Source organism: Channa argus, chromosome 16, assembly GCF_033026475.1.
Source record: "Channa argus isolate prfri chromosome 16, Channa argus male v1.0, whole genome shotgun sequence".
Classification (NCBI taxonomy): Eukaryota; Metazoa; Chordata; class Actinopteri; order Anabantiformes; family Channidae; genus Channa; species Channa argus.
The window spans coordinates 17,538,260-17,563,913 of NC_090212.1; the positions used below are offsets into that span (position 1 = coordinate 17,538,260).

At 41.7% G+C, this 25,654-nt stretch overlaps 3 protein-coding genes across 9 annotated transcripts; 2 read left to right on the forward strand and 1 right to left on the reverse strand.

The window, feature by feature from the left end:
* Positions 1 to 590: 590 nt before the first annotated feature.
* LOC137101639 (TatD DNase domain containing 3-like) lies at positions 591 to 3,416 on the reverse strand. Of its 2 annotated transcripts, none has more exons than XM_067480319.1 (10): positions 3,283 to 3,416; positions 3,161 to 3,193; positions 2,993 to 3,066; positions 2,830 to 2,914; positions 1,911 to 1,973; positions 1,695 to 1,804; positions 1,412 to 1,467; positions 1,203 to 1,315; positions 1,013 to 1,093; positions 591 to 874 (listed from the first exon to the last, which is right to left on the reverse strand). In XM_067480319.1, exons 1-10 carry the CDS (start codon positions 3,400 to 3,402, stop codon positions 731 to 733), a joined length of 879 nt encoding a protein of 292 aa, XP_067336420.1. In that variant the 5' UTR covers positions 3,403 to 3,416; the 3' UTR covers positions 591 to 730. The 2 variants fall into 2 exon arrangements, with proteins under 2 accessions (XP_067336420.1, XP_067336421.1); XM_067480320.1 differs by having other exon boundaries at positions 1,013 to 1,090; positions 3,283 to 3,415.
* Positions 3,417 to 3,495: 79 nt separating this feature from the next.
* Positions 3,496 to 8,486, forward strand: fuca2 (alpha-L-fucosidase 2). The gene is made up of 7 exons (XM_067480306.1): positions 3,496 to 3,841; positions 4,403 to 4,590; positions 4,918 to 5,257; positions 5,347 to 5,557; positions 6,401 to 6,591; positions 7,169 to 7,277; positions 8,060 to 8,486. Exons 1-7 carry the CDS (start codon positions 3,651 to 3,653, stop codon positions 8,195 to 8,197), a joined length of 1,368 nt encoding a protein of 455 aa, XP_067336407.1. The 5' UTR covers positions 3,496 to 3,650; the 3' UTR covers positions 8,198 to 8,486.
* Positions 8,487 to 8,859: 373 nt separating this feature from the next.
* Positions 8,860 to 25,573, forward strand: hivep2b (HIVEP zinc finger 2b). 6 transcript variants are annotated; one of them, XM_067480285.1, is made up of 7 exons: positions 8,860 to 9,060; positions 16,531 to 20,493; positions 21,025 to 21,176; positions 21,314 to 21,489; positions 21,814 to 21,912; positions 22,265 to 23,052; positions 23,507 to 25,573. In XM_067480285.1, exons 2-7 carry the CDS (start codon positions 16,636 to 16,638, stop codon positions 23,921 to 23,923), a joined length of 5,490 nt encoding a protein of 1,829 aa, XP_067336386.1. In that variant the 5' UTR covers positions 8,860 to 9,060; positions 16,531 to 16,635; the 3' UTR covers positions 23,924 to 25,573. The 6 variants fall into 6 exon arrangements, with proteins under 6 accessions (XP_067336386.1, XP_067336387.1, XP_067336390.1 ...); XM_067480286.1 differs by lacking the exon at positions 8,860 to 9,060 and adding an exon at positions 9,175 to 10,080; XM_067480289.1 differs by lacking the exon at positions 8,860 to 9,060 and adding an exon at positions 13,550 to 14,345 and having other exon boundaries at positions 21,031 to 21,176; positions 22,268 to 23,052.
* Positions 25,574 to 25,654: the final 81 nt, after the last annotated feature.

Sequence of the window (25,654 nt, forward strand, 5' to 3'; positions counted from 1 at the left end):
TAAGTAAGGGCTAACCGTTTAAAAGCTGGAACAGAGGCTGACAGTTAAATAGCCCATTTCTAGGTGGGAGAAATAATAATCCACGAAGAGCGTCTTACAAGGTTCTTGTTAATATCTCCAACCGAACCTATAAAGATCAAGTCCTCAGACCTGGCATGACAACAAAAGGTTGAAGATTCTGTGTTCTCAGTACCCAGCTGAGATTGTTGGATTTAATGGGTTTACCCATTCCAGTTATGAATTCTCCGAATCAGAAAGGAAAAAAGGTTTATATTGTGACCATAGTTGTTTGACATTGGCAAACTGTATAGAAACGCTGGACTAGAACAGTTTTTTTGTTCTTGAAAGGTTGTAATAACAGTTCTTAAAGGCGTGTGTCCTGTGAAATTCAGCTGGTGGGGGGTATTACTGTAAAACATTTCACAAACGGCTTAATACAAGTTCAGGACTTTCTGAGGAGCAGTTAAAAACAGCAATGCTCCGTCCAACTATGGCCATTAATGTTTGGCTTTAACAGCTGCTGTTGAGAATGATGCATCACTTGTTAATTATAAGGGCAACATTGAAATAAGAAGTGCAAATGACCTCAATTCACCTTCCTTCGTTTTTTATTTCTGGCACGTTAGTTTAATCAGACATCCACATTGTGTTACTTATGGTCCTCAAGTTAACATAAGTTTGTGGGTATATATATCAACATCTTAATTGATGAAAAACACTGAAGGCTGTGTCAAGGTCTGATGGCCAACTGTAGTTTCGGGAAGAGTCGGAGAGCATTCTGTGTCGTCACCTCCATCACCTTTTCCAGTGACACTCCTTTGATCTTACTGATGTACTCAGCAGAAATGGAGATGTTTTTTGGCTCATTTCTCACCTGCATTCAGACCACAAAAGATGGATGAGACGTTGATAAATTAATAAAACAAAAACACGTGCATTAGGTAATTTTAACAAACGTCCTATACAGTATATACAGCACAGGTCAGAACCTAATTGTGAACAAATAATTCACCTGCTTTTCTGGACCCAGAGCAGGTGAATCTGTTTCCAGACAGATGTTTTCCAGTGGCAACTGTTTTACAAGTTTTTGCTTCTTAGTGGAAAAGAAAGCATCAACAATCAATAACATTCAATGTGATAATGCCAAGAAATTAAAACAAAGCAATGATGCAACACTGTCTGAAGAAATTGTGTTACTGTACCTGTTCACTCCGAATTATGGATGGTGGGATAGAAAAGAAATAGCCAGCCTTCACTCCCTCCATGGCAACAGATGGTTTGCCATCAAATGCATGAAGCAGGGCTTTCTCGACACCTAGTGACATCCCAGAGGAACTGCAGGTTTTCTCTCAAATATTCAAGCAAGTGATTCATCCAAAGGTGAAATGAGAGTATAATTTTAGCGCTTTACCTTGCTCTTTGAGAAGGTGGATGGTTGGTCTTCCAGCAGATCGTGAATGAACATTTCTGGAAATAAATCACACACAAAAGAGACATTTTAAGGGTAAGTTGGAAATATGGAGCCTGCGGAATGTTCTTAAAAAGCAGCAATACATGAGAATATCTTCTTATGACACATGAACATATTGTATTTATACATATATTCTAGTTAATCTGCCTGTAAACAAACACATCCCACTAAAATTAAAGAACATGACTGTTCTAACATCTTCCTACATTCACGTTTTACTCACAGAGGAAGATCCAGCTCCTTGGCGACCTGGATTTGACGAACGAGGGTCTGTCTTTGGCTCTCTTTATCAGTCTCACTGCTGACATACCTGGGGGTAAAATCTAAACCAACCTGTAACCAAAGAAATAGGAAGAGCTCACTGTTATGTAAAGGTAAAAGAATGAAAAACGGGACAGAAAACTGCTATTCATTCACACCAGAGAGACAAAATCTTTACCTCCCCTATAGCCACAAGATGGTCTTTGTATTTCTCTATGAGAGGTAGAGCAGCATCTAGATCCTGCGAGGACAGATAAAAATATAAAATTTTTATACTGTAACATGGTGACTGAACCCATAAACAAACAAGTGAATCATAGTTTTTAAGTAAGAACTGGTTAACCCAACATTACAATACTATTGTATTAAGTGTTAGTGCAACTCAGTTCTTTTACAACAAAGGATTGTGTAGCGTTCAAAGCAATGAAATTTTATACTGAACAATCATTACCTTTCTAGAAACAATGCCCGTTATCCCAGATAACCAAGAGCTGTTCCAATAAAAAAAATGACATTTGTAAGTACTATCAGCGTTTTCTTTGGACCATTCAACGCTATGTGGCCACTGTTTTTAAAAAGAAATGCCGATTTCAAAACTGCGAGCACTAAATCTGTTTAAGCCATATCATCCATCTTCCAAACAAGCATAACTATGTTGCGTTAAAACAGAACACAGAGGAAAAAAGTTAATATGGAAAATACAAATTAAATAGGTGAGGTCGAGGTGTAGCACAGTGGTGGAGCCGTTTGTGCTTCTGCCTCACAGCCAGAAATTGGGGCCTTTGTGTTTGGAGTGTGATAATTTTTCCTTGTGCTTGTGTGGGTTTTCTCAAGTTACTCTGGTGACTAAATCCTCTATAAGCATGGATGTGAACATGAACGGCTGTTTGTCTTTGTCTCAGGACTTTTAAAGACTGTGACAGCTGAGATAGGCTCCAGCAACACTGTGACCACAAACAGCATAAACTGTTTGGATAATGGGTGGGTGGATGTGCATGAGGTAAAGCCTGGTAGAACCTGAACCACCTCAAATAAAAACTGGCTACATACCGTATCCACGGCATTTGGGTCAACAGACCCCTTAAACTTGATCATACCTTGAGAGAAGCACCCCTCTGTTGCTCTGGGGAAACTTCCTGAACAGGGTGGACTCCTAAGCAGGGGAAAATAAAACCTGAGTACCTAAGACACATAGAAAACGTCAGTATGCACAATAACACACATTCAATGTACTCCATCTTGTCATGATGCTGTGATTACCTCTGTGACAGGGCAATGATCTTGTCAAATTCCCCAGCATGCTCTGCAACAGCTAAGAGCGCCAACAATCCGGCCTTGTGGACATTAAAGCAAAGAGATTACCTAACACACACATACACAAACGACATTAAGCTTTCTGAATATTTGTAAGCAGAGTTAGCTCGTCACCTTTTTTGAATTCTCAATCACCTCATCTATGTCCTGATAATAAAAAGAGGGAAAGTTAACTCTATTTTAAAACATGTAACACATACAATATTCACTTGCATCATTTTAAAGCGCAGTAACACCTTGTCAAAATCCCCCGCAGAGATATGACAGTGGCAGTCTACAAAACCAGGCATGCGAACTTTGTGACGTTCCAAAACCAAAACACAAGCCTTTGCGTGGAAGATAACCAAACTGCGCATGCGTCCAGGACTTAACGCGAGATCAGAAGGCTGCGTTTCCCATGTGTCTTAAACTTGATTGGCTGACCACTAAGCGTCACCGCTGCGGGCAGCAAATCAAACGTGTCTGGTTTGTCGTTGAAGTACCATTGTTTATATTCTGAATTCCTTTTTCTATATCATGTGATTTTCTTTTCGTCACCTTTATCATGTGATAGTGAACCAGGTCTCTCGGATTCCTTTGTTAAACTGAGTGATTTCCGCCTGAAATGGGGCTTTTAAGTGCCCTTTCACTTTTATCGATCCTGTTGTTGATCGGCAGTAGCAGAGGGAAATACGAACCGAATTGGGAATCCATCGACTCCAGACCGCTGCCGGACTGGTACGACCAGGCTAAGTTTGGTATCTTCATACACTGGGGGGTCTTCTCGGTCCCGAGCTTCGGCAGCGAGTGGTTCTGGTAAGTTCTGTTCCCCGTTTCTAGCGTTCCAACATGATTTAAACGTTAAAGGCGAACGGGGATGCCTCTCAAAATAGTGTTTTTCTTTAGGCAGCAGTCATACGCAAAACAATCAGGTGCTTAACCTACGGATTTAGAAATTGAGTTATTCTCTCAACCATATAGGTTGGTCGAGTAACAGTTCAACTAGAACTTGGAAAAAGCTTGAACTAAAAACTAGCTGTTCAGTTCTATCCACTACATTATGTGACTAGGTGATAATAGGTTTACAAGGTTTACACCATTATTACAAAGGCAAGTTCTATGTCAAGGTTCAGTTTATTCATCAACCAGTTCTGATTACAGGGTGTTATAGGGTATTATAACATGCTTAGAATTTTGTAACACATTTCACATTAGTACATGATGCAGACCTGGCGATGTAGCCTTGTATTTTTCTCCACCTTACTTCACCCATTTTATTTCTCAGACTGTCTTATAGACAGTAAGTGCATTTGCTACATCGTGCAACACGTCTGCTCCCTTTTATTAAGTGGCTTTTTCATTCATTTGCCGTTCCAGGTGGTACTGGCAGAAGGAAAAACTAAAGCCATATGTTGACTTTATGCAGAGGAATTATCCTCCCGACTTTAAGTATGAAGATTTTGCACCACAGTTCACTGCTGAGTTCTTTGATGCCAAAGAATGGACAGACATATTTGCCTCATCCGGAGCAAAGTACATTGTCCTGACTACAAAACACCATGAAGGTAAATGATCGACATCCTGCCACTTTGCATTATTTAAGCATTAAGTCAGTTTTATATCTTGTTTAAACAGTAACAACTTACTGCTTAAAACCTTTGCACTGATGTAATTATCAATATTTTACTACAGCTTTCTTTTTATACACATCTTGAACATTTTTGTTTGTAGTAGCAGAATATGTTTTAGATATTATATAGATTAAAAAAAACTTTTTATTTACTCTTTTTGCCATTTCAGTGTACGGTGATGCAAAGTTTTCCACTCAACTGTACCATGCTGCATCCTTTCGGCTTTGCAGAAGATGTATTATTTCTTAATATATATTTCAGGTTTTACGCTCTGGGGCTCAAAAACCTCTTGGAACTGGAATGCAGTGGATGTTGGACCTAAGAGAGACGTGGTGGAAGAGGTGGCAAGTGCCCTCCGTGCTAACAGTGACCTGCATTTAGGGCTGTATCACTCTCTCTTCGAATGGTTTAATCCACTCTTTGAACAGGATGCTGCCAATGCCTTCACTACAAACTATTTTCCTTCCAGTAAAACATTGCCTGAGCTTTATGAGCTGATCGTTAAGTACAAACCAGATGTGTTGTGGTCTGATGGGGATGGAAATGCACCTGATAAATATTGGAACAGCACAGGTTTCTTAGCCTGGCTCTATAATGACAGGTAATGAACAGCAAATTAATCAGCATTTGCCAATTTCAGACCTTAGATATAAAAACCGAACTGAAGGAAATGTGTTTTACTTCCACAAGTCCTGTGCGAGACACTGTGGTGACAAATGATCGGTGGGGCTCAGGTTCCATATGCACGCACGGTGGATATTACACCTGTGCTGATCGCTACCAGCCAGGACACCTGCTCAAGCACAAATGGGAAAACTGCATGACCATAGATAAAAAGTCCTGGGGTTACAGACGTAATGCTCCACTCAGTGACTACCTCACCATCGAGCAGCTTGTGGCGGTGAGAGAATCTCATTAACCTTCAAAATGTTTTATCACACATCCAATCTGTTGAACTGGTCCATGTAAAACTGAATCCTCATTTGTTAGTAAAATGTCTTATTGGACATTTTTGCTTACTGTGACTATACAGTTGAAGTATTTAATCAGGGCGGAACCTTTTCCTTGTTTTTAAAATGTCAGCCATGATCAGTGAGAATATTTCTACCATCTGTGTAAAGAACCAGCAAGGGATGCTGAGCGTGGCATTTTGGAATGCACTCACATTCAGTAACATATATGCAGCAAATACAATATTATTTTCCAAATCAATTGTAATCACTTTGAAATGTGACAGTTACTTTAAAGATGTAAGACAGACATTGGTGTAAATATTTAGATTTTGTTGACTTTGGAGACATGCAGTAGTTCTAACACTGCTTCACTTGTAAAAGGGGTGAAAGCTTTAACACATGTTAATACACAGAAAAAGAAAGACAGGGTTCAGATTTTTTGTTAGTTTGTTTTTTAAAAGTAAATATCAAGTTTTTAATGAAACCTATAACATGGAGAACATTAGAAGTATATTTCTTCTTCATAAATTTCTGCAACTGTTTTTGCATGGGTCTCTGAAACATGGCAGCAAGTTAATCTGAATTAAATGTTTTAGTTAAAAAAAAATAGTTAGTCACAAAATACTCAAAAAGAGTCCAAGTTGATTTGTATGGTACACAGCATAGTACAGTCTACATGCTTGTAGATGGTTTTATTTGGAGGACGTATGTTGATGTGTCAAAATCAACTTGATATTGATGTTATCCAACACCTACACATCACCCTAAAATCGTGTGCATGTGTGTTTCAGACATTAGTGGAGACCGTGTCCTGTGGGGGAAACCTGCTGATGAACGTTGGCCCCACACACGACGGACGAATCGCCCCAATCTTTCAGGAGCGTCTGATGCAAGTGGGTCAGTGGCTGAACGTAAATGGAGAGGCCATCTACAACACAACAGCATGGCGGTCTCAGAATGACAGTGTCACCCCAAATATCTGGTGAGCCTTACAATAGATATTGACTTACAGTAAAACATACCTGCTTCCATTATCAGCCTGTAGGTCAAGAAAATGTATAGTATACATATACAACAACATTTTCTTTTTATTCAAAATACTGAGTTGCAAAAATCCTCTTATGAAAAGAATGTCATGGTAGATTGATTGAGTGACTCAGGGTAACACATTTCTCAGGAGGAAGAAATATGTCACCTAGTGCAGCACTGATGAATTTAGCTTTTGTAAGTGATTGGCACAAATGATTACACTAAAATTGAGTTCTGGCCTCACAGACATACCAGGGGGGCACAATTCATTTTTAGTTATATATTTTTTATAAAATATGGTGAAACTAATCCAGCATTATCCTGCAACTCTATCTATTCAATATTACAATAAGTCAGTACAGTGAGGAATTTTGTCGATGATGACGACACAGGTATTTATTATGTTGGTTTGGAAGTGTTAAGATCAGATATTGTTAAATATATTTTATTTGCTCACACAGCAGCCTATACTGTAAATTGATAGTAGCATTTTTCATATTATTCATATTAAACAAGCTTATCTTCACCAGGTACACGTCCAGACCACAGGAAAAGGCCATCTTTGCTATCTTACTCGAGTGGCCCAATGATAGTGCAGTAGTTCTGAATGAACCTATGGTTACACAAGGACAGACTCAGGTAAGACCAAAGTAGGACTTAGAGCGGTTTTGGTATCTATAGCAACTGTTAAGTACCAAGGATTCCAGTAGATAAATGTCACAGAAAAGAAGTGTTTAATTTAGAAATAGTTTGTCCAACAAAGAGCACGAGAAGCTTATTTTTCACCTGCAAAATGTCCAACTAAGAGCAAGTTTTGTCACAATCATTTGAAAACTGATTTGAGAGATCTGTCAAACATGTTTTATGTATACAAATCCTTGTTTAAGCTGCATTACAGTCTCTACTCTGCATTAAACAGAGAGGTTTTTCAATAAAGGTAGTAAAAATTGATAAGCAATTGATTTAAATAAGTTTTTGTTAGCTACTTAGTTTTAAGCTGAGGTCACTAATAACACAGACTTGTCGTGATCTTTTGGATGTGATGAGTTTCATGCCTTATCACATTTTATAGAACTTCAAATCATACCATCTGACACAAATACATACCTTACATACTTTGGTTATTTTTTTTTATTAAAGAAGTAATTGCAGCAGCACATAAGGCTATGGTTATGTTTAATATCAATTCATCTGGTAATTATTTTCTTAATAGATTTCTTTTGCTGAATGAATGAGACAGAAAACAATGAGAACTGTCCACTGCAATTAAATCCAATTCCACGATAATGATTATGTCAAATTTATGTCAGGCAGAATTTAATAAATGCTCCACATATCATAAACTGATCTAACTTCCATATTCCATATGGGAAAATGTCCATAGAGTGTTTCCTCTCTTTTTTTTTCTTTTTTAAAACAAGGTGGTGCTTCTCGGCTATGGGTCTCTGCAGTGGGAGCCAGTGAAGCCCAGTGGACTGCGGGTTGTCCTTCCCCAGCTGTCCTTCAGCCAGATGCCATGTCAGTGGGCCTGGACACTGAGGCTGACAGGTGCCAGTTGAAGGGAAACAGAGTCACTTGAAGATGAGCAGCAGGCTGAGAGAAGGACTTTGAGTTGAATATGTTTAAATAAACGAACACAACACGTAAAATAAGTCTGATTTATCTTGAAATCGTTTTGTACAAATTTTGTACAAAATATATATGCACTGAAGTGTTTATGACATTTAAAGTGAAAATGCACTTACACAGGGAGTCAGTAATAAAATATTCATGTATACATGAGCATTATTGTTTTCTATACTTTTTATAATAAAGCTTTTATGTTAGCTCAAAGATGCTCAACCTTTACACCTAAAAGTCATTTTTTGGTCCAGAAAAGGGTGAGGAAGCCTTGCTGGGTGCTATGTTGTATGACATATGTGACCACCCACGTGAGGAAATGTGTTTCATTGTCATTTTGTCACGGTTTCTGCACTATTGAAATAATTTTTGGTTTGTTTTATATGACTTTTAATGTAGTTCCGGAGCACACATGGCCTCACAGGCAGCGTCAGGGTGGGGCTTGGTGGGACTGTAGCCCACCTTAAAATTTGCAGTGGCCCCCCCAAGAATCATTTGATGTGTGTGCAGAGGAAAATATGTTTCTTCCATTAGCACTGTTTGCCCCATTCCTCATTTACCGGCCCAATAGCGCCCCTATTACCATGGCAACCAAGCGGCACAAGCGAGTGAAATCAGCTGACAGTAGCCTGCCCCTTCCATGGATGCTACTACCTAGAAGCTTCATTTACAGTATGACCAATGTCCACATGTAGGCCCACTACAACGGAGGGATTGTTATGGCTGCATATCCATGTCTGTCCTACAACCCAGATGCCCCAGCTGAGTTGCCAACGAACAGTTTAGACGACCACCTGGAAGCGTGAGTAATCCAACAGCCCCGTCTGTGGGCTGTGCCGCTCGGTGTTCGTGGAATGTGTCTCTTTGGACGCCCGTTACTTTTTCGGTCATTATGAAATGAATCCAACTAAACACGTTTGTTATCTTCAGCTGCGTCGGCATCTCAATAATCAATTACACTTATTTGGGAATTAACGAGAACGGCAACGCATGGGTTTCATTAAAAATGTCATCCTGTCATGCGTTGTTTTACATGTATGTGCGCAGCTCGCCTGCTTTTCTTTTAGTCCCAGTTGTCAGTAAAATACCAGAAATAACAGATCAGGACGAGTAAAGGAATCTTTTAATTGTCGTGGTTCACGGTCTGCCTTTGTGCACCTACGGCTATAATTACTGTCCTCAACAATCAGCGCGCCGCTCCAGCTGCTATGTGTAAGTCCAGCATTACAGGGATGCTGTGATTCTTGTTAGGACAGGTTTTTAACGTTACCACATCTAAAACTAGACATCTGACCTGAGCAGGGAATCCTGTCAGTGCGCTGATAGTGTTTTAATTGGATACTTTTTGCACTTTAAGTCGCATTGGATAAATGACTAAATGTAAATGCATATATACTATTATTTATCGATTGTGTGTGATAGGCTACTATACTATACGTGCAATACAGTGTTCATTTTTTTTTCTTTAGCCCCACTATGTAATACTAAAACCCCTTAAGCCTCACCCCAAAAAAACAAAAACAAAAACAAAACAGCTTATGGCTGACTTTTTATAATTTTATTGAATATTTCGTTTCAACAGGAGGATATTTGCGCCCCTTATCATTGCCGGGCTATCTCAGCTAATGCCTCCTTCTAGTGCCCCCTGTTGTTTGCATTTCTATTTGCACCTCCACCGTGCGGGACATTTCCGAGCGCTGACAGCGCGGAACTGACGTCTCCACCCGTGCTGTGCAAAGACGAGCCTGGAAAACAACATTCCCTCTCATGCATCAGAAATATGTCGGCGCAGTGACATTATCTGCATGCGGCACGCTGCCTGGTAAGCTTCTGTTTCACGCCTGTGTTTTTGTTGTGCGCCCCTTTCCTCTGCCGAGCCTCATTATCTGTACGTGCATCTGTCACCTGAGAAAGTGAGTCCGGTGGAGCGCAGATCGCACTGTTGTGTCTGCTCTCTGTTGCACGCCTTTAAGGTGGGAGGTCCCTGTGCTGCAAATGTTCCATGACGTGCAGATGGGGGGTTTGCAAGGGGTTCTCACGTCGGTGCATTCCCCCAACTCAGCAGGCTATCCCCTGCACATGACAGCTGATCCCCTAAGCAACAACAAAAACAACAGAAAGACGTGAGGATGCAAATCATGCGTGGACAATGTGCAGCCACAATAGGCTGGACGTGCAGTATGGCTGCGCTACCCTCAGAGAAATGTACCAATTTAAATGGCAAACCACACATTTTAAGCTTTAGCACCGTTTATTCGATATTTTTTGAATGTGTAAAATACAATTGAGCAGACATCTGAAGCTAAAAGCGGAAACATGTTAAAACTGTTGAAATCAATCATTTAAGTAAATTGCAATTGGCTGCAAACAAAATGAACTTTTGTCTAATGCACGGCTGCAGTTAGTTTCATAACACGTATTTATAATATTTTTTCATCCATAAAATGACACGAAAGAACAGCAGAAAAATGCCCATCACAATCCCAGAGTGTAAGTACAGTAACTGAACACAACATTAAAAAAGAAGTAGTTTAATATCATAAGACTAATCAAATAATCTATATTAAATGCTTTTATTAATTTGTTTAGATTAAATGGCAGAACAATGTTTGAAAATGTCCTCAGACCTATGAGGATGTCAACCACTAGTCTGAAACCCAAAAACATGGAGTTTACTGTTTCTGAACACTAGCAAAACTAGCAAATATTCACAGTCGTAGACTAAAATGGTACGTTTGTATTTAAGATGACTGACACTCTGTCAATTCAGCGACTCCTTTCTGCTGTAGTCAAATGTTCGACTCTGTCACGGAATGACAGATGCACATTTGCTTTTGCATGGGCGTTTTTGCATGTTCAAATGCATTAGAGAAAACATCATTGCCAAATTGCTTAGACCCAGAGAATTTAGGATTTTATATTATTTCTCTATAATTAGCTTTGTTTTAAATTCTCTTAGCACAGAAGGTCTAACTTTTAACACTGTGATTTCGCATTAATAAGGAGGTCGACGTGGCTGAAGCCCATTTTCTGCGATCATTTCTGCAGTCTTTGTACTGTAATCTGTGCTAGTAATTATATATGTAGACAGGAACTGGGAAACTGTTACAGACATTGGCACGGTTGCCATGGAAACACACAATCATGTCAGATTATTTTCAGGTACTGCTGTGATAATGGAATAACTATGCCTGGTTTGAGAGGCTGATTTGAAGAGCTGGGTAAATGAGACGATGATTAATTGATTTAAAAGTGAATGGTATGTTTTGTTTTGTTTTGTTTTGTTTTTTTCTTGAACAAAACATTGGTGCATCAGGTAGGAAGTGAATGGTTGCTTGGGGATTTGGGGTCTACGGAGAATTGATTGGCGTTTGCTTTAGCCGTCTCTTCAATGTCCCCTGTAAATAGTATCTCATTCAGACATATGACAGCCACTACAGCCAGCAGGGAGGAAAACCTCATTCCTTCCATTCATAAACATTCTCACTCACAGTGTTGTCCCCTCTGTTTCTCTCCCCTCCCGTCTGTTGGAGCACTAATATCATTAGAGGCCTTCTAGTAGTCGGGTGTATGTGCGGCATTCAGTCACATGCAAATTTGTGGCAGATTTGAGCCGGTCAGCAAAGCCGCAGTGTAGCTTTAGATAGTGGAAATGCCAAGCAGTGTGGAACATCCTGAGGGACAGACCATTATATTTTTAGAGACAGCCAAGTTGACCTTCACTGCACATTGAGTATCAGCCATTTTAGTGCCACTCCTTTAGATACTGAATACAGCATAATGGATCTCAGCTGCAGTGCAGTTAGTTAGCTTCAACTTCATCTTCGACTTGTTACAGGCTACATCTAATAATAGCTCTCTGCAATTCCATACTGTGGAGGAACACAGTCCTTGCATTCACTGCTTTTTTGGCACACAGCGAGTCGCAGTTTTAAGAAGGATATGTATGCACTGTGAAATTTGGGTATGATTTTGAACATAGGGGTTCAACATTACATACTGTAAGTTTCAACTCTTTGTTGTGCAGTGTAAGCTTAATGCTAAGACTAGGACCTCTGTTATATAGTTCTCAGCCACGCACAAATGGTGAATCCCAAAGCCGAGGACTCCTATTCATAGAGGTTGTTCTCACCCCTGTGGCATAGGGTGAAACTCAGGGGGATGGTCAAAGTGGGTGAAGTATTTATAGTTGTGTGAATTATATTGTGTTGAAAGTTTCACACAGATGACAATAGGGATCATGAGTCTCTTCAAATTTGGGGTAGTGACATCTGCGTGAACATGTATCCAACCATCCAACCACCAGGTGCTCAGGCAGTTAGCCTAAAGCAATCTATAGTAGTAGTGGTCAAAGTCTACATGTGTAATATTTTGCACTAAGAAACTCTGGTGCATTTACCTTTCAAATGAATAATTGTTTCCCTCTAAAATGTAGCAGAGAAAAAACATTAAAGAACTGTAACAATAACTGAATTCATTCATCAGATTCTGCTGGAACAGCTCTGGCATTTGCAGTTACACTTATTCTGAAACTTGCCACCACAGTGAAAGTTGTTTGGCCAAAATATATTCTCGCTTTAATATTTACAGTATGTAGCACTTTAACAATTAGTTGACTTCAAAGTGGAACTTGTTTTCAGTTACTTTATCCAGTATATCATTTGGATCAGAGATGTAATCTTTGATAGTGTATCATACTCTGTAAGACAAGAATATAGTTTGAATGGATGTTGTGGAGAAACTATATAAGTAAAACTTTGAAATACTCAATTGATAAAGAACCTCAACATTGTACATAAATGTAACATTTGAACAATTCATTTACAAATCAAAAAAGTTCCCTCAGTTTCCTCAGTGCTGATAGATAATAAATGGCAAATAAAGGAAGGGTGGGAAAACTATATTGTCCGTAAACTGATTTATAGCTCCCAATTTTTTTTTTTACTAGACCGAACACTGCAACCCTACTGGAACTTTATCAAGACTGCAAAAACATAACATTTAAATGCTACGGAATAATGCAAATAATCAATTCCTGATATGTGGACGTGAATTTCCATGTGTAAATGAAGAACAATATAGTCTGTGCCTTTAGGCTTATAAAAACCTAATTAAAACCTAAGTTCTCCTTCTGAGAAAGTATTAAGGTAGCGGCTGATAGCATCATGCCACACTGAATATCTGATTCACAGGATGAGGTTTGCAGCTGCACATAATCTGCAGCATTGTCCTAGTTTTTTTTTTTTTTTTTTTGCCAAGTTAATGACACCCTCATCACGACTCTCTCCATTCACAAAGCAAATCCTGTCGTGACGGGAAGAACTGGCTCTGAACAGGCTGTGGGTGTCTCAGAATTCGGAGAACATTTCTAATTTCTGCAGCATCCTCACAGCCAGCCACATGCTCTCTTTTCATTGAGCTTCTCTCAATATACACGCTGAATAGGATCACTCTGTAGGAAATGTACATTCAGAGCTGCACCGTGTGATTAGTGTCATTCAAAGCTCTTGCCACTTTTGCATTTTCTCCTCTCCTCTGCATATATTCACATGCCCTGTCCAACGTAGTTATATAGATAATAATAGTTAATGAATGTGTACCTGAATGAATGTTTCTTCACCCAGATCGCACAAACTTTACATGCTCACATAAATGATGGAATCTGGGTGTGAATGGACTGTGGCTGTCTGGAAAGGTGGCGTTTAGCTCCGTGCATCATGATATCTGACTCCCCACTTTGTGTGGAGTGTGAGGCAGCTGCTGCTGTGCTTTGAAACACAGTGAGAGTGAGGAAAAGCGTCCTTAAACGTGGGCTGTTGTGTAATCCCTCCCAGGGCCCCTTTGCTATTTTTGTGCTCGGGTCCGCACGTCACGGTTGGGTATTTTCTCTGGTGACTAGCTCGCATCAATAGATCTTCTAATGTACACTCAAGTCAGCCAGCAGCTTCATGACTGAGGGGACTTTATCTCGCTAATTTATTTCATTATTGCCACACAGCCATGGGGAGAATGGAGGAATGGACTATGCAGTGTGAGGAATGTCACATGTGACTGTCGATATGGGACAGGGGACTATTCAAATGTCAGGTTTGTATGAGGATTATATTTGATATCTGAATGTCAGCTGCTGTACAAGCGCAGGCTTTTCCCCCCCATCAGACCGTGTGCTTTGTGTCCTTCTGACAGTGAGAGCTGTTGAGTAATGCTGCATGCTATGTGCTGTGTTGCTGTTAGTGTACCACAGAGGGTTTTACCATCCAGCCTCTCTGAAGCCGGTCATCTCCTTATGACATTTATGGATTTGTTGTCAGCGTGAGGCTTCATGCCTGTTCCCTTTAATGGCCAACTTAGCCTTTAATGATGTAATGCAGCGGCACAACGATGTTCTCCGTGGCCAGCATTTGTCTGCTCATTGTCCTCTCTTGTGTGAGAAAAGCAGTAAGGGATGTGCCCTGTAAATGTCGGCTGTTAAAAAAGACGTCTCCTTACAATAATGTCTTCATCCATGCGGACATACTGTACAACATTCAGCCCACAATCGTCCTGAAACACACCTACTGCCACCCACCTGCCTCCTGTTGTTGCACGTCATTGCTGCTGTGTCATATATTTTCATATAGGTTAGTGCTTGTTGCCAGGAGCAAGAGAAATTTGCAATGAAAGCTCTGATAGTACAGCCTTCATACAAACAAAAAGTCTGACTCTGAGTCTTTTCAATGAGACTCAATATGTCAGCTCTGTTTCCTCTCTGTCGTGCTTAGTTCAAAGGTATGTATTGTTTGTGGGGGTCTTATCTCACTGTTACTCTACACCCATATTCCCCTTCCCTCCTCCTGTAGCTCACAGAGGATGGAAACTAAGCAATGAGGTCAGACCGACCTTGAAAGGGAGCTCCCTACCAGGGCTTGGAATTTTGTTACCCCCAGGCGACTCACTTAGTTTACCTCAGTAAACCTCCCCGTTAAATCATGGATCATTCCAATCTGAGGCAGCCCCCACCGTCCTCCATACAGTATGCCTTCATCATTTTTCTCTATCTTCCTCTGGAAGAAGCCTTCGAATCTGCCCGAAAGCCAAGCTACTGCACCATTAAAAACAGCCAAAAGAGGGAATGGGCGGTCATGATTAAAAAACAAAATACACACAAAGGGAAGGTTTTGATTATTACAGCTGCATCTCAAAAGTCACCTTCGTTTCACATCCTCTGGTTAGTATCGGAGGAGTGTGTGGTGTGCTAACAAAGAAAGAGAGGGAGTGAGAGAAACGGAGTGAGAGTCGGAGGATGTCCTAATTAAGGGGAACTCAGAGGGTTTGAACCAGATAATCTTACATAACCTCGTTAGGGAGGACACAGCATTTGATACTGAGAAGATGGAAATGACGTTCCCTCAGAGACCCATCCCCATGATATGAAATGAAAGTGAAGTGGCAAAACCAATTCATCTTAACCACAGGGATAATGACATTTCTTTTTGGAGTCCGGTGTGTTTATGTACAGCACAGTATGTGGTCCTTTGCAGCTCAGGGTGGAGGCAATGATTGTGCCTCAGACCGGTTAAATGGGTTGAATCCCATGAAAGGCAAAGAACCTGAACTTTTTATGATATGATAATATTACTAGATTCTCCACTTGCTGATATAGTAGAAGGATATTTCGATATTTCATGTACACATCGCATTAAAATGGGTTGGCGGGCTCATCCCGCTTCATTACCCGTGACTGAATAGTATCACCTGTGCATTTTTTTCAACACCATGTCTCCCATTTTTGGCAGAGTCCTAAGTTATATACTGTATATCAGTCCAGCAACCTTCTCATTAGGCTCAATACACAAACTCGCACTCAAATATATAAACGCACAGGCATTCATGACTTGAGTATTGGCAAGCACACACATCTAGGTATGTCCACAGGGCTTTAGGAAATGTGGGGCATCTGCCAGAGTTGACATGAGGTACCTTTGGTTTTTTTAGGGGCTAGCACAGTACAGTAAATAGACTCTTTTTTTTCAGTCCTGCTGTGATGGAGCTCATTATGAATTTTATACTCCAGTTTTATTAGGAGGACTTTGGGGGAAAAGCCTTACATAGCTTTCAAGCTCGAGAAGTTGATTTGCACTCTGATTTTATCATGGAATTGAGTGGAATTTCTTTTTCTTTTTCTTTTTCTTTTTGTTCCATTCTCATGCATCTTGATGTGCTCTTAGGTTTTACTATTGCCGTCGTTCATCCCTACTGGAGGTAATTTGAAATTCTGTCTTGTTTCTTTCAGATGACCCTTCACTGCAATCAATTCACATGTACGCTAAAATCACTACAATTACATAACACATATTGTCCTTGAAAATCGATCCCAAAGAAAAGTGACATTGGGTTCATGGAGTCACTTGAAACTAATGCAGGGGTGAAAAGCTCCACTGAGGGTCAGGACAGAAATACTGCACAAAAGAAATGCACATCAGAGGCTGTGCAGAGTAGGAGGAGTCCATCAGTCGAACTGGAAGGCAAGGGGTGGCACCAACAACTGCATGACAGTCAAAGCAGAGACACATGTGGTTTAAGTGAAATGTCTGACTCAGGGAAATCATTGCAGTTAGAAGATCAGCCCTCCCAAACACAATCCACAAGCCATCAAGACTACGACGTGTCTTCATATCCAGTACAGTCCCCAAAGCAGTTTCCTGCTGGCACACAGAAAGTCGTAGGTCAGTTAGTTTCTGCACAGTCCCCAGGACCCGCATGTCACAGGAAGTCTCCCAGTTCACATGAAGTCCAACAACAAACAGGAATGGATCAGCTGTCAGAGACTGTGTGTAAGGTGGAACAGAAACCACAAAAGCCTGGGAAGTATGTTTGTGATTACTGTGGAAGGGCATGCGCCAAACCCAGCGTGCTTAAGAAACACATTCGCTCTCACACCGGCGAACGACCCTATCCATGTGTCCCCTGTGGATTCTCCTTCAAAACCAAGAGTAATTTATATAAACACAGAAAGTCCCATGCTCACTCGGTCAAAGCTGGAACGGTGCCATTCTCAGAACTCAATTCTTACAATGCCAATACAGACCAGGGGTCTTTTGAAGGGGAAGGAGAGTTGTTCTCTGATGCAGAGCAAAGCACAGACACGGACGAGGACACTCTTAATGACCCGCTGCTCTTGCTGGACTCTCCAGTGGAGGCATCAGATAACACTGCTGTAAAAGTACTAAATCTCATTGCTCAGAAAAAGGGAGCCACGTCGATGTCAACTCAGGATGGTTCATCCCAGGCCCAAGAAATCAATGCACCCCCTGCCAGTGCTGAGGCTAGCCGTGCAATTCAATCTTGCACGATCAAACAGAGGCTTGCACTAAGGCTGTCTGAAAAAAGAAGCAGTGACTCTGACCACAATCTGTCCCTCCCAAGTCAGTCTAGCAAGGGCAGCACAGACTCTGGCTACTTCTCGCGCTCTGAGAGCGCCGAGCACCAGACTGGTCCACCAAACACCAACGCAAAATCTTATCAAGAAATTATGTTCGGGAAGTGTTACAGGCCAAGCCCTAAGCAGACAACAGCTTTCATAGCTTGCAGCACGAACTCAAGTGAATATATTGGGAAGCATTCAGAAAAAAGTGTTTCCCGAGTCTTCACTCAAGAGAAAGACACTATTGAGTCAATCAAAATAAACACAAAATCGTTCACAAGAGAGGAGATAAAAGAACCCCAGTTAGACATTGGCTCTGATATGGGGCCTCTGATCAGAAGCAACTCAATGCCAACATCCTCAGCAGTGTGTCTAACTATGCCTCAAGCCCTCCGAGGCAGCCACTCCTTTGATGAAAGAACAAGTACTGGGGGAATGAGAAGGCTCAGGCGTCAAGCTGCTTTTGAACTTTCTGCACATGACGGCCACGCAGATACCGAGAGCCATGGGAAGATGGCCGAGAGTAGCTTTTCACCTACAGGATTGGAAATGGAAAATCATCCCTCTGTGGCGTCTAATATGACTCATCAGAGACACGCAATGGAATTGGCAACAAGGAAGCGAAGGAAAGAGAAGAGGGAAGAGGAGGATTTGCCTGGCCAGTATGAGGGCCATCATGAACATTGTGAAGAAATGTGTGATTCAAGCAAGGACTTTGATTCAAGACAAGCTGCATTGGGCATTATGGCTTTAACTAAAGGTTATTCCTCAACTATGCTAACTCAGATGGATAGGTCTGACATGGACATATCAGTGGTGCCTGAAATTGCTGGTCGAAAAACTTTAGGGAATGTAATATCAGTTATTCAGCACACAAACTCCATAAACAGGCCTCATTCTGAACAGTCCGAATTTTTAAAGTATCATAGGCAGAGAAAGGAAAGTAGTTCCTCATTTCATTCTATGGAGACAAGTGAATTATATGACATGGAAAGGACTGATAGCAGACTACGGCAGTCCTTTCAAATGGGCCCCAAACTTGTGCGGCAGCCCAACATACAAGTCCCTGAGATTAGGGTCACGGTAGAGCCCGACGGTCCAGAAAAACCTTTGGAGGTGCAGGTGAAGGACCCAGAGAAGCACATGGAGGAATTTCAGTGGCCTCAAAGGAGTGAAACTTTAGCACAGTTCCCTCCGGAAAAACTCCCTCCAAAGAAGAAAAGGCTACGTTTAGCTGAAATTGAGCACTCCTCTGGTGAATCTAGTTTTGAGTCTGCCTGCACCAGTCTCTCCCGCAGTCCGAGCCAAGACAGCAACGTATCTTATAGTTCCACCTTTTCTGTTGACAGGGAGGACAGCTTGAAGTCAGTCTCTCCAGCCAGGCAAGATGAATTTTGCAAACCATTGGAGCTCTTAGCTGTGCCAGGCAGTGGGCACTCCCTCTCTGTGCTCAGCCAGCGTCAACAACATGAGATGAGGCGCTCCTCCTCAGAACAAGCGCCGTGTAACTTGCGCAAGGAGTTCCCAGAGGTACGCAGCATATCGTTTGACTACGGCAGTCTTTCTCTGTCATCCAAAGTTAGACACGTGGACGCCGGTGCTGGCCACTCTGCTGTGAAGGAGAGGAGGAGGGGAAACTTGGTGCGACAGGAGTCACTGAATATGGACACCGAAGCAACACAAGTCCCATCACAAGTGCACCTCAGCAGCACCTCCCCTCCATTCACAGCAGTTGCTGTCCTGCCACAGACTTTGCCAATATTTTCTGCCGGGAATACATTTCCTCAGCTGTCACATCCAAGCCTCTTAGTTCCTGTAAGAATACAGACTCATGTGCCATCCTATGGCAGTATCACATACACCTCAGTATCACAGTTTTTCGACAATCAGTACGCCAGTGTTAGCTCCACCACAGCCACCTCTCACCCTTTACGTTTGTCTGGAAATCTCGATTCTCAAAATGTATTACCTTATACCAGACCACCTTTGACATCCACCCTAAATGTTGAAGCCCTTGATTTGTCATCAGCTAAGCTCAAAACAGGCATCCCCCTTTCTCTGACTTCCAGAACTATCTCGACCACCAATGCCTCCAGTGGTGGCGCGAACAAACGGATGCTATCACCTGCCAGCAGCTTGGACCTGTTCATAGAGGTCAAGCAGCAAAAACGTGTGAAAGAGGAAAGAATGTTTGGGCAGATTGTAGAAGAGCTCAGTGCTGTGGAGTTGGGGAAATGTAATTTGAGTGAAGAGAAGGGGCACAGGTCAGAGATGCAGGGTGCAGCCCCACCTCATGCCCAGGATGACTCACGTAGTGGTAAATTTATTACACTTCAGCAAAAAGTGACAGAGGCCACTGACCACAGCATTGAGTCAGCTATGGAAAGCAGCTCCCTGGAAACTAGCTCACCTCCCTACTCCATGATATCAGTCAGTGAAGTGAAAGAAGTTGGCATGGAGAAACGAGTGCAGATGGACATGGTGGCACAGCTGGTTACCAGTCAAGACGTCCTGATCTCAGGCGCTGAGCATTCGAGGCTGTTATCTCAGTTTCCAAGTCTTCGCACGACGACAGGTGTGAGCTGGTGCTATCTCAACTATACCAGGCCGAGCTGCTCCCACAGCAGTGCCCCTTTCTCCTCCGTGTACGCCACCTGGTGCGTGAGTTCCCACAACCCAAACCCTCTTGAACTAAGTACCAGTGCTGCTTTGGCTCTGCTGCGGTCCAAACAGAGGGGAGATAAGGTTATATACACTCTGGCTGCCATGTGTCAGCCTGGCACAGGGAAACTAGTTTCATCCCTCATCCTGTGGAGGCAGACCGTGGAACAGGTGACAAATTATTACATCTTTGCATTGTTTGTGCACACACAAAAAGCGTAAACGTCTATTTATAACACATTTACTAATACCACCAGTGCCTTTATGGGAAGTCTATTTATAAAGCAAATACTTATAATCAAGTTGCACTGGGCAGGTTTCCACCTTGGTACTAGTAAATGTCAGCAAGAGATAACAGTTTGAAAAGTGTGAAGGAGTTTATTACGGAGAAGCTGACGAAATGCACCCTTAAAACCATCAGCAAGTGTCTAGAGTATTTGCTGGCTTTTGATTGTGAAGTTATGATTGGGATTCATCACTCATTCTGCATTTCATTTTGCAAGGCTTTCACAAAGTAAGAGTGTGAAAATCAACTAAATTTGAGTTACCTGTAATAGGTGTTTGCCCTGCAGCTGCATAATTCATGTTTGTAGAACATGCTGTAGAACACCACGTGTGACATACAATATTGGAAGCATCGTGTTACATTGTCGAATACACTGTCTTCTTAAAATGGACGTTAACAAAGTTCATTTGATCCAGCTGCAGAGGAAACCGGAGCCCAAAGAGGTGGACATCACCTATGGGAAGAAGGTGAAAGACATCAGAGTGAAAACGGCCAAGGAGGAGTGGAAAGAGAGGGAGGCTTCTGCAACCCAAACAGTGCCAACTCGTATTAAGATATTTGAGGGAGGGTCAGTCAACATATTAGTCATCATGCCACTTAACATAACACAGCAAAAACAGCAGATATGTTATTTTTTTTCCCTTTTAAGCTTGTTTTGTTTTGCATTTTTTACAAATTAACATTTAGGACGTGTCCCCCGTTTAGGTACAAGTCCAATGAAGATTATGTGTACGTAAGAGGTCGAGGACGGGGGAAATACATCTGCGAGGAATGTGGTATTCGCTGTAAGAAGCCGAGCATGCTGAAAAAACATATCCGGACCCATACAGATGTGAGACCCTATATCTGCAGGGTCTGCAACTTTGCGTTCAAAACGAAAGGTGGGCAATTTTCCAGGCTTATAGGCAAACTGATTCTCCTGACTGTACAGTTGATAAAAAGGAAATGGGACGATTTCTTTGGACTTTTGCAAATAAGTGAATACGAAAACCTCTGATACGGCAGTAGCAGAAACTTAAGCTAGTGCTGCTGTTCATTTTCTATGCTGAACTTGTCTTAAAACTTGTACTAGGCAACAACATTGTGGAGTGTGGACATATACTTCATGTGAGAATTCATTTAAAAACAGGTATTTTTTTTTAAGTGAAAAACTATAATATTCAAAACCCACAAGCGTTAACCTGTTACTTTTTCTCCTTCTAAAGGAAACCTGACGAAACATATGAAGTCAAAGGCTCATATGAAGAAGTGTCTTGAACTTGGAGTGTCAGTTACGATGGATGAGACAGAGATACAAGAACATGGTAAGATGCAAAAGCTTCTTTAAGTTACCTCCAGCTTGGCTCTAGATACTGAGTCTAACCTATAAGAAAGCTTTACAATGTCAGTTAGAGGATTACATTTCTTTCCTGATATCAGATGTTCACACGGAAATCTTGGGTCCTTTTTAGTGTTTGATTTTTAAATTAGGTGGAGCTCAGTTTGACCCATATAATTAGCAATATAACTAGGACACTTGAGAACTCCGGAAAAATGTAAGCCTAGGATCCTTGGTGGAAAATATCTGTTATGCTCATGCTAATGGTAACATGCGCATGTGTCATGAATAGTATTTAAATAAATCCCCAAATAATTTGATGTCTTTCTTTTTAAAAGTAGATGACGTCCATCATGAGTCCAAGACAGGAATGACAGTCGCAACCAAACACCAGTTCTCAGACGCTGAGGACTCAGACGGTATGGATGAGGAAGTTGACGAGATCGATGAAGACGATGACGAGGACGATGAATATGAGGGGGACTCCACTCCAAAGCTGCATTCAAGAAGTACAAGCCCTCAGCCATGTGGAGTTACATCTGTGTCAGTTACAGCCTCTACCACCATTCACAGCTGTTCCCTTACCTCCCTGCCCGGCACCAGTATCCGGCAACAGTCCTCTGGCAGGCGGACGGGCTTGGATACTCGACCTGTCCTCACAAATGACTCGAGAGAGAAGTCTGTGGATGAAGACTCTCTGACCATGCTGTCTCCAGACCAGGCCACTTTCCTCTTTGACCCTTACTCCTCTTGTCTGCTGTCTCCTGGCTGGGAGTCTCCCATCAGGGAGCCCTCTCCTTCACGTCTGCGTTATCCGTCCCCAAGGCGAGAGCTCTCCCCACGAGGTCGCTCCTCTACCAGATGGGACACCTCCCCGCTGAGGCCTGGCTCGCCCAGCCTTACACCCATTCAGCACCTCTCCCCAGTCTCCATTGAACGGCCCGTGTCTCCGGGATCAGAGTTGGCTGGAAAGCGAGAATCCTCGGTCAGGGGTCGACAGAGAGTGGTCCTGAGAGCCGTTTCACCACGTAGAGGCTCACACCAACACAGAGGCAGTGGTGATAAAACCAGACACCAGGCAAAGATAGAGATGGCTCAACAACAGGGCATCTTTGAAATGGAAATGGTATGTAGCATGATGTGTCCTAAATATATATCACTACACCTGTACCTATAATATTTGTTGGTTCCTTTTTTATTTCACAGGGTCCTTTAGTAAGGTCAATTATAGACTCCCGCTGAGTCTATAAAAGTATTTTTAGTATTCAATCTTTAGGAGTTATGTCTTCTGTGGAGACAGATGGGAAGTGCCACATACAGAGCAGGATGGTACTTGTGAAGTAATACGTGGCTAAATGCATTGTCCACGTATGTCTTTTAATGAGGTTCGTTGACAATAAGAAAAATACAGGCCATCAGCAGCTTACTGACTTAGGGATGTTTGTTCTCCAGGTGCTGTGCTTTTAACTTGATATTGCTGTTCTTCGCAAATTTCTCCATCCCTACTAACATATTTTCACATGAGAAATGATCTTGGCGATGTTGAAACTGCCCCTAACTCTGCCAATGTGTCGTTTCAGGATCAAAGGAGCAACTTGGCTCCTGCTCTGCCTGGTGCTGCCAGTTCACATCACCAGAACATCCTGAGCCACCTCCCTCTTCACTCTCAGCAGCAGGCCAACAGTTTGCTCCCCGTTGTTCCTGTTGGTGGGCTCCAGATGTTACAGTCTCCGCCTTCCCCCACTGATGTCACCCCCTCCTCTGTGCCAAGCCCCGAGAGCAGCGAGGGACAGCGGTGCAGCAGCAGGGAGGGATCTGTTCACGGGGCTGAGACAGGAGGAGAGGACATCAGAGCCCAGAGCCAACTGTCCTCCCACCAGGCCACTCAGGAGAAAAGCCCCGACCCAGGCATCAGGGACACTAATCAGGAGGAGAACGTCCAGACCTGTCTAAAAGCCATCGCCTCGTTGAAGATTACCACAGAAGACCCTCAGTAAGAACCCACCTTCTGTCTCCTTGATCACATCTATGAACAGACGTCCCCCCTGCTACACCTGCAACCTTGTTGTCCTCAGCCCTTTAGGCACATAACCTCATCTTTATCCCGTTAGAGGCAATATAGTCACACTTCCTCTGGTCTTGCACATACAGCAGACAGTTCCTTTTAAGTCTGAATGGAGATCAAACCTTCACAGTGAGGAAGAAACCCGTCTGGTCTGATGAGCACTTCTCTTCAGAGACTCTTTGAAATGACTGGATGAGCAGCAGGATGTTTTTGCAAGGTGGAGAATCATTATTGGGTGCAGGTGCAATATGGAAATATATGCTAATATGCCTTTGTTTGACAGTAGTTTGCGTACAATTGCACATAAATTATATTTATGAATTCTGTACAAATGTCCTTAACATATACTACTTAGATGCATACAAACAGTGTATTTTACTGTATGTGTACTTTGAAAATAGACTTGTTTAATGTAATCATATCAAAGTGTGATGCAGTAGTGCAGTACATAAAGACTTTATAAGGGAAAAAGTATGTGTATAATGAAACAGTCTGACCAAATTTTAAGTAGACGCTTCTTGTGCAGTTTGGTACTTCTAATCAAGCCGCAAGAGTCTGTGCCTTTAATTTGCTTTTCACCATTTCGTTATTAGAAGGGTGTTGTTTGAGTAAGGACAAACGCTGAGGTACCAGATTTAGAAGTGTTGGCGCTGTTGGCAGGTTTGCTCGAAGGAAAGCTTATTCTTTCTTGTCCTGTCGGCCCTGCTGACAGACGAATGCAGCTTGATTTAAGTGAAACAATCTTAAATGTTTCCTATGTTGCTTTTTTCTTAATGTTGTGGTTTTTATCTTGGTAAAAAAAATGCATGGATTTTGCTATTGCACAAAACTATAGGAAGTTAATATGTAATTATGAATACTGTAAGATGTATTTATATATTAGAACATAAGCACTTATTGATACTGGTAAATATTTGACTACTATTTATATGGTATATCTGTACTTATGCAGCAGTGATGCAGTTATGCAGTGAGCCAGGCTGGCATTGCTTTCGATCTCATGTCTTTGCTCTAATTAAAACCGCTTTTTTTCCCTCTAATACAGATGACCATAAGCGTTTATGTGTTTCAGTGATGCACTTTCATCTCTAATGTTTAACTGACGCGGTCAGTGGAAATGGAGGAGTGAAGCATGTTATGTTCTCCTGTGGTTTTGAAACATTCCAGTTGTTTTTCACGGTTCTCATTGTGTGAACGTGTTGCACACAAATTCAAGGGGCTATGATGATCAGTCAATACTACATTTTCTTGCATTTCAAGTGTAACTGGATAAATCAATATTACTTGCTGTAAGTAATACTAAAGTAATCATGTGACAGCGTGAGTTGGTTGACTATTACTGTGCTTCAGCTCGAAATGTAAGTAATCGTTCACAAAATGCATTACTTCTTCTTTGTATATATATATACGTGTATTTTTATGATTTAAACTATTTTTGCAGTGTTGAATTCTGAAAACTTTTTATGTGGATTGTTTATATCTCTTTAAGAGGTAAAATGTCAGCATTTGACATAACAGAGGTTTAATGAGGGCAAAAATAGCACAGTGTTGATTGCTATTCATCTTAAAAAAAAAAGTTTATTCACATCTCGAAGTGGTTATGTTACCAGTTTGAGAATGGTTTGCAAAATCAGAAAACACTTTGTTTAATCATGTTTACATA